Consider the following 9,280-nt stretch of genomic DNA (forward strand, 5'->3'; position numbering starts at 1 on the left):
AATTTCTTGACATGGCTTTTAGTATGCAGAACAACTTCACATTTGTGATGAAGTGTGATTTCTACAAATGACTTCTTGGCCAATTTAATTGAGTCCAAGTTAGGTTATATGTAAAGGAAATTTCAATTTTCTTTCATGAATCCCAACTGTCTTGCAGTTACCATCACTGGGAAATTAAGAAGGACTATGGCTAATTTCACTATGAGTGGGTTTATTCTGATGGGATTTTCTGCCAAGCCTGAATTAGAACTCTTCCTTGCTTCTCTGTTCTTAGTCTTATATATGGTGGCGGTAACAGGCAATATCCTCATTATCACCACAACTTCCATGGACAATAGTCTCCAGTCACCCATGTATTTTTTCCTGAAACATCTCTCCTTTCTGGATCTGTGCTACATTTCCGTGACTGTGCCAAGGTCCATTTATACATCTTTCATACACAGTGGCTACATTTCCCTTGGGGAATGCATGATGCAGTGTTTTGCTTTCACTCTCTGTGCTGAGGCTGAGCTGTCCATGCTTACAATGATGTCCTATGATCGCTACGTGGCCATCTGCCTTCCACTGCACTATGAAATCATCATGGATGTCCGTACCTGTGTTCTAGGAGTCTTGAGTGTCTGGATGAGTGGCATCATTTCTGGAACCATGCACACAGCTGCCATTTTCTCCATGCACTTCTGTGGTTCCCATATTATTCACCAGTTCTTCTGTGACATCCCCCAGCTCCTAAAACTCTCTTGTTCTAATGAGTTTATCAGCGATATTGGAGTCAGTGCCTTCCTGTCTTTTGTCGCATTTCTTTGTGTCGCCTTTATTGGCCATTCCTACATCAAGATATTCTCTACTGTGCTGAGGATGCCATCTGCTGAGGGCAGAGCTAAGGCCTTTTCCACTTGCCTTCCCCACCTCGCTGTGGTCATTTTATTCATTTCAACTGGCGTCTTTGAGTTTCTCAAGCCACCTTCTGACTCTCCAAGTGCACTGGACATTTTGCTCACTATTATGTACACAGTTGTGCCCCAACATTCAACCCAATGATTTACAGCCTGCGAAATCAAGCTATGAAGGCAGCTCTAAGAAAGGTTTTCCAAAAAGGACAAGCCTGAATCTTTTGTTGAGGCCCAACTGTAAATTCTAGTTGAGAGAGATGTTGAATATTTATTGGGAAAACTATTGGCTTATATAAGTCCAGACAAGTGAAAATTGAGTTTATGAAATAATTAAGACTGAGGACTCTAGTCTTGAAACAACTCTAGATAGTTCTGAAAATTCTGCCTGAACTTTGAACTCTCAAGAGATTTTATCTAAATTACAAGGAAACTTTTAAAAATACAGACAGGGGCCTATCTTATGCATTTATGTGATGTCTTCTTGAAGAAAACAGAGTACGGAGCACGTTGTTAAGATTTTCCCATTTAATGTTCCATCTATAGGAGCTGGGAAATTTAGCCCTGCCATAAAGATGAAGGATTTTTTTATTTTTAAGTTACTGATTTTTCAGAGGCAGCAGTATCTAAAATGCTTTTTCACAAAAAACAAACAAACAAACAAAAAAAAACTGGAAACACTTTTCCTAGGCAGTTTCAACGGTACTATCCCCAGCTGCATCTTTACTTTTGATTTATGCACTTTTGTGGGATAAGAGGACATGGAACCCACTAGTGTAAGCAATTTGGTTAACCAAACATCATACAGTCAAGCACAAATAAAACTAACAGGAAGTGAGCATAAGGGAAGTTGTCATATTAGAGTTTTGTCATAACTGAGTAAAAGCAAAATCCACACAATCGCTCTATAAATATTACTCCTCCAATGCAATAGAACGATCAGACTCTCAGCACCCATTGGCTCATTTAAGACTCTGAAGCTCACAGGCCTCCTTGAGCCATGTGCTGAGGTCACTCTGCAAATATCTCATTATGCCATTTCTTTGCCTCTATAAAGTTGCAATGGTTCAATTGCCACACATGTGGGAGGCATGTTTAAATAGCAATAATCTGTGAGTGCTGCAGAAATACATGTTATTAAATGTTAAAACGATATAAGGAGAAAAATAGAAATATTATTAATAGACTCCTCTGCTAACAGAACTAAATATATAAAAGGATAAAGAGTAAATATATGAATATAATGTGTAGTGATAAGAATTTATGAATGAATGCATGCATTAATCATCACATCACAGAAGGAAAGACAGAATTAGTGAACTGAAAGTTAATTTTTCAAATGAAAAATGAGCATTTACACCAAAGGAGCAAATGAAGCAGTGGTAAAACTTCATGAGAAAGTACCTGAATAGGACCTCCCTGGTGGCACAAGGGGTTAAGATGCAATCTATGAAGCTATCCTCAGTCTCTGCAGCACGAGTTCAATCCCTGGCCGGCCAGGGAGCAACACACATGACACAGCAGACCTCTCCTGACTCTCCCACTGCTCCCTTGGCAGTGTATTTCTGTAGAGCGGCCTGTTTTGTTCCCGGCTCTGTTTCTGGTGAATCCTCTCACTCCCCACACCTCTGGCCTGTGCCCCAGTTCTTGTATGCATACATAAATAAATCTTATAAAAAAAAGAAAGTAACTGAATAAAAATGATAGAAAAGGAGATTCTATCATTGACTTAATAAAAGTTCGCAAACATCATTTGATGATTTTCCATACTTTGAAGGCATGGACAAGAGACAATATTTTATAAAATAATTTTTCTGTTTCTTTGCCAGAATTTCTGTAGCTATAAATATTTAGTTTTGAGTAACAAATATTGGCCAATATGTGTAAATAAATCCCCCAGTGCAACACTGATTGAAGTTTAAAGTGATAAAAACATATTAATAATTACAGTAAAGGCTTTACCCTTTCTCATTTGCTTTCACTAATTAATATTAAGATTCTTTTTGCATAGGGTAGATATTGTGGTTTGTTATATTCAAAGTGCTATCCAGGAGATTCCATATCTTTAGGTGAGAAGTAGTTTCCCCAACGAATTTCAGTGCAATTGATTAAGTATTTTTGCTAATGAATGTCACCTGAGTTGTGAAATGATGGTACAGGTATGGGAGATGCTAATCTGTTCAATTGATGTGTGTTCATGTGCATAATACCAAACTCTAAAATGCTGTAGTCTCACAGTACCTTATTATATTATGGGCTCTATGTTTTCCAACTATTTTCTTACAGATATTCTAGGCTTCACTGTGTTCTTTCTGTATTCAGACAAACTTTAAAATCAGTTTTCCAATTTCCAAACATTCCAGCTGAGATTTTGATAGGAATTACATTCAATCCATACAAAGACAGAAAAATTAAAGATCATGTCTTCCAATCCATGACCATGATGCACTTTGCATTTGTTTAAATCTGTTAAATTTTCTCCTATGTGAGATATATATATATATATATATATATATATATATGGTTTAAATGTTTTGTACATTTTTTAAATACATGACTCCTTTTCTTTATGAAAATAATTTTGCTTTTCAACATTATGTTAGTTTCAGGTATGTGCAATTAAAATAAATTTGTGTTTATATTGCATTAAATTCACTACTAAAGCTCTTGCTCTTCCTTTCCCATAAAATTGACATGTTTATCTGATAAACTCCATCTCTACCCACTGGTAGCTACTAATGAGACCAAAAGTTTATTTTTGTATTATTTGGCTCATCTCTTTGTTTGGCATCTCTATATAGCACAAGTGAGTGAAATCCTACTTATTAGTCTTTGTATAAGTGTGTCATTGAGCATAATACCCCAGGGCCATCCATGCTATTGCAAATGGCTGATTTCAGCCATGGGACACTTGAGTAGTATTCCACTGTGTATATGAGCCACATCTTCTGTAACTGATTATCTTTCCCAGGATACTTAGGTTGTTTCTAGCTTTTGGCTATTGTTAATACTTCAATAAACAGTGGTATATGTATTTATTTGATGTAATGATTTTGTATTTTTTAATATATACACAGAAATGGAATTACTTTAATTTCTGTTTTTAATATTTTTTTTCTTATTGAGGTAACAGTGATTTGCACACTGTATATGATTCAGGGGGACAAGCTCACACCCCTATCTGATGTATACAATCATCCTACACTCAACATCAAATCACTTTGTGTATATAGGTAATTTTAAAGCACTGTTCTGTTGTTTCCATACCTTGGCTACTGTAAATTAGACTTCAATTAACATAGGTTGCATATATTTCTTCAAATTAGAGATTTGGGAGTCCCTGTGTCATAGAATTGCTGAGTCATATAGTAGATCTGTATTTCATATTTGAGGAATCTGCAATATTTTCCCATAGCATGGACTAGCCTGTATCTTCACAACAGTGCACAGGGGTTTATTTTTTTCCTTATCTTCATCAATATTTGCTGTATCTATTGTTTTTCTTTTTTTTAAGATTTATTTATTTATGCATACAAGAACTGGGGAACAGGCCAGAGGTATGGGGTGGGGTGAGAGGATTCACCAGAGTGGGGAGCAGAACAGGCAGATTGGTTGAAATACACTGCTGAGGGGAGCAATGGGCGAGTCAGGAGAGGTCTGCTGCGCCATGTAGGTAGTTCTCTGGCCAGGGACGAACTTGAGCTATAGTGGCTGCTGATACCTTCATAGGTTGCGTCTTAACCCTTTGCAGCACCAGGGAGGGCCCTGTTTTTCTTTTTTGAATATGGACCACTGTTACTGCAGTGAGGTGGTATTCATAGTTTTGATTTGCATTTCCCTGTTGCTAAGTTATTTTGATAAATTTTTCAAGTGCCTTTTGATAATCTATATGTCTTCTTTGAGAATTGTCTAGTTCTTTTGCTCATTTGTTTATTTGTTTCCTTTGATTTATTTCTTTCCTTTTGATTTATTTGTTTCCTTTTTGTTGATTTTTTGAGTTATTTGGAGAGTTCTTGTGAGATGTATGATGTGTAATTATTTTCTCCCATTCATATGGTGTCATTTTGTTTTTATGAAGCAAGAAATGTAGAAAGAAACAAAGAAAAACAGTCAGAAAACAACTCTCAAGGTAGCATTAATGTCTATAACATTTTAATTATAACTTAAAGTATAAATAAATTGAATTCTCTCAAAAACAACTCCATGTTAACACTATGTTGAAAATTCTAAACAATTCTAAACAAGACCCAACTCAAAAGAACAGACTTCTGATGATAAGATGACCAGGTTGGGGAATCCAATGGCAAGATGGTGATTATGGTTAATAATACCTAACTACATACTTCAAAGTTGTTAAAAATAAGAAAAATGTTCTTATGACAAAACAGATATAGAAATTATGTGACATGATTCATTTATTAGCTAATACTACATTACCTAATACTACTAGATTATCATTTTATAAATTATCTGTGGCAAATCAAAACATTATATATCTTAAATGTGTACAAAGTTCTATGACAATTGAACTTTGTCAATAAATTGGAATAAACCAGGCTTGAGTACTTCCTGTCTGCAAGGCACATACTTCAGTTTTAGGAACTTTCATAGTATGAAGTGAAAAGGATGGAAAACAATATTCCATGCACATGGAAAATAGAAGACAACAGGATAGTGACTCTTACATCAGATAAAAGAGGCATTAAGTGAAAAACTTTAAAAGAGGAAAAAAACTTTTTTACATAATGATAAAACTTTTTACAAAATGGTTATTTGAAAATACAAACAAAATTGAAAACCCTTTATCCAGACTAACAAAAAGAACTTACTTAAGTAAAATCAGAATGGTAGAGGAGACATTACAATACATGCCACCAAGAAAAAGGATCATAAGAGACTAATATGAACATTGAAATGACAACAAATTTAATAACCTTTTGGAAATGGACACTTTCTATAACCATACAAGATATGAAGTCTAAATTATAAAGAATAAAAAATGTGACAAACCAATTTTGAATAAAGAGGCTGAGCAAGCTCCAAAATGAGAAAAAATCATGATGATTTAGGCAGGCAGACAAAGTTTTTGGAAAAATCCAATATCCTCTCATGATAAAAACTACCAACTTGTGCGTAGGATGCACCTCAACATTAATAAAGTCCCTATATGTAGCCATGTTTTATGCAGGGATGCCTCACCAATGGATTAATTTCTGCTTGAAATTTATGTATTGAAAATATATGTATATTTTGGAAAATCATTTCATTTTTGTGTACAAAGCAAAGGTAACTTGAATTTTTTTATTCAAATTTTTATAATTTTGCTATGACTTTAGACTCAGAGAAGTTTAGAGGTAGAAAAAAAATTAGAGATCATCATAAAAAACATCCTACCCAAATGAAAAATATCTGTTTCCACTTCTATGTAGGCTGTTAAGCAAATTTGGCCTGAATAACTATAGGTCCTCAATATTTTCAGAACATTGTATTTACTAATCAAATGTTAAAACATATGGCTTATGTTGAACCAAATCTTCTTTGCTATTTATGTCTTTACTATTTATTTTCTTAATATGTGAAAAGACAGTCTAATCCTACTAACAATACTCCAGATAGTGTTTCCACTTATATGATTTTCTGTAGTCATTTAAATTTTGAAATTCTAATTTTTCACTTCTCATTTTTAATCTGTTTGTCCTCCATGAACTCAACAACTTGCAAGTGTACACATTTTTAAGTTGTATTTTTTCAGACATATTTCTTTGTTGTTTTATGTCATCAGATCTATATATTTTTTTCTCATTCCTTAAAATAGAAGATTTATTCTCAAATTAAGGAGCACTGATATAAATACTGAATGGTTGACTTAAATTGCAACTTTGTAATTTATGAACTATTTAGTTCATAAATGTGTGATGCATTGACAATTAGTTGAATTATTGTGTTGAAATGATAGTTTATATATTGCAGAAACCAATTTAGATCTATTTTGTGGCATTAAAGGATTGGGAAGGTCTCACGCGTGAAATGATACCCAGGGATGAAGACTGTTTTTAATAATGAAATGCATGCTTGTTAACTATTCAGTGTGGGCTTAATCTTGAAACAGTGTGTTTATTTTCATAGTAATTATTATGTCACACTAGACAAACCATAGGCCCTACCACAGATTCTAAAAATGTGACTACTTGGTACTTCTCCACTGAAAGTAAAATTAAATTGCCATTTAGTGGCATAAGATTAGGGAGTAATTCATTGCTTCACTAGTAGCAATCAAATGGTATTTAGCCCTTTTCAGATAAGGGTATGTTTATTAGGCATTATAGTATTATCTACTTAAATTAAACTAATGACTTCCCACGTCATTTGATAGAACTAAACTAAGTTTTGGGGGGTATTCATGAATGTAACATATATTATAATATTTTTCAATAATTTTGTCAATAAACACAAATAACTTGAAATTCCAGGTTACTCGGTATGATAATTAACCCAACTCAACAGAAAAAAAAATCTCTGTAGGACCAAAAATATTATTACAAGTTTTGGCCCCAGGGTATTTACCAAGAACACCAAATACCCACTGCATTTACAAATTCTTCCTATGCCAACAAAACTTATTGTCTAACCCCCAGAGACCAAAGAAGGATTGAAATGGACTTATGTTTTCTTGACGATACAGATTTTTCTGAACTTTGAGCGAAGTGTCAGCTGCTCACACTGAGAGCTTCTCCTTCTGTTGAGGGAAGATGTTCTTGAATATGTTCCGGTGAGTTTCCTTAGGTTTTATAAAAAGACAGATTACACATAATAATGGAAAGCCCATAAGCTACTTATTTAGAATGGGTGATATATCAAATTACTGCCATTTAATTTGTAAAACATAAAATATGCTAGGTATGATTATTTAATGTAAATTAGGTTTCTGGAAGGAGGGAAGCGAACATGGTAAACTTCCATTCCAGCATCATTTCGTGGAGTGCAATTCTTACCTCCTAGAAATGCTTTCTTTAAATAATCGTCATAATTGTAATTCAGCATTAATTTTCTTTGGATTCATATTATTTAACAATACTTATCATAGTGACTTAAAAGAGATTTGAAATGTTTTCTACATCAGAAATCACAGATAAATTGTTGAAGTGCAGTAGGAAAATTTATAAATTGAGAATGGATCAAATATTTTATTGAGAGCAAAATAACTACATTTTCCAACTTCATAAAATAAGGATTAAAAAACAGAGAAATACTGAAAGAGTGACATGCTCCTTGTCATTCCAAATTTCTTATTCATTCTCATTCATAGGGAAATTCTGAGTTAAAGAAATTCTGAAGTGGACTTGTGAAGTCAGTATTTTCAGAAATACAAAGGAAGCTCCTGAGAACAAAATTACTGGTAAAAATAATTAACTGTATCTTAATATATTTAAGAAAGACTTTTGTTATTTATAAATATTATAAACAAGTAACCATAAACATTTTTGTTGTTGTTGTTGTTAAAGATTTATTTATTTATTTATACAAGCACTGGGTACAGTCAGAAGCACGGGAGGGTGAGAGAATTCACCAGAGCCAGAGGGGAGAGCAGAGGCAGAAGGACCGAAGTGCACTGCTGAGGGAGCAGCAGGTGGCAGGAGAGGTCCGAGCGCCATGAGGACCTCCTCTGGTGGCCGGGGAGCAGCCAGGAACGAACCTGCGCTACAGAGGCTGTGGGCAGCTTAGCAACCCAGCGCTCAACCGCTGTGCCACCGGGAGGCCCAAACCATAAACATTCTTTAGAAACATCAATATTGACCTAAAATGGTTGCAAAGTGTTGGATTTTGAATTCTCCCTTTGTTAGAACAGAGGGGATGACTTGGATACAATGAAAAAGTGACTTAAAGATGTATAACCAACCTAGTATTCTGATCAACAAAGGAATAAGGAATTTCACTGAAGAAAAAAATGTGCCATCATTATGTTTATAAATTGATACTCATGAGGTCTTTGTAAGAACCAGCAAGAGACACTTACGTTCTGTTATCATATACTGCTTCTATAGTCAGTACCAGTTAATGCAACAGCTTATTCTGTAACCTTAGAAAGATACCTATAACCCAAATGTTACAAAATTGGTTTTGCACATGTGCTCACATACACAACTAGTAAATATGCATGTTTTTTTCTTCAAAAGAGAGAAAAGATACATAAAGTTTTAAAGAGGAAAACAAAAACTGCATTTAATCCTAGTATTTGGCTCCTGTACTTATTATTGCAGTTGTAGATTTAAGTCAATGGAAGACCAACCAAACTACTTTTGGGGAAATCAAGCAATATTTTCACGCATATGAAACCGAGTCCTTTTTTTTTTTTTTTTTTGCTGGGTTCCTCAACAAAGATAAGCAATTTT

The 9,280-nt window shown here is 34.3% G+C and overlaps 1 protein-coding gene across 1 annotated transcript; it reads left to right on the forward strand.

Annotated features, from left to right (window-relative positions):
* The first annotated feature begins 201 nt into the window (after positions 1–201).
* LOC119253106 (olfactory receptor 14J1-like) lies at positions 202–1,041 on the forward strand. Its single transcript, XM_037520759.1, has one exon. The coding sequence runs from the start codon at positions 202–204 to the stop codon at positions 1,039–1,041; it is 840 nt and encodes a 279-aa protein (XP_037376656.1).
* The last annotated feature ends 8,239 nt before the right edge of the window (positions 1,042–9,280 follow it).

This window comes from Talpa occidentalis, unplaced genomic scaffold (genome assembly GCF_014898055.3).
Source record: "Talpa occidentalis isolate TD23 unplaced genomic scaffold, MPIMG_talOcc4v2.1 talOcc4.2, whole genome shotgun sequence".
Taxonomy (NCBI): domain Eukaryota; kingdom Metazoa; phylum Chordata; class Mammalia; order Eulipotyphla; family Talpidae; genus Talpa; species Talpa occidentalis.

Excerpts from the sequence above, each read along its gene's own strand:
- LOC119253106 (XM_037520759.1), top strand. The coding sequence starts at position 202 with ATGAGTGGGTTTATTCTGATGGGATTTTCTGCCAAGCCTGAATTAGAA.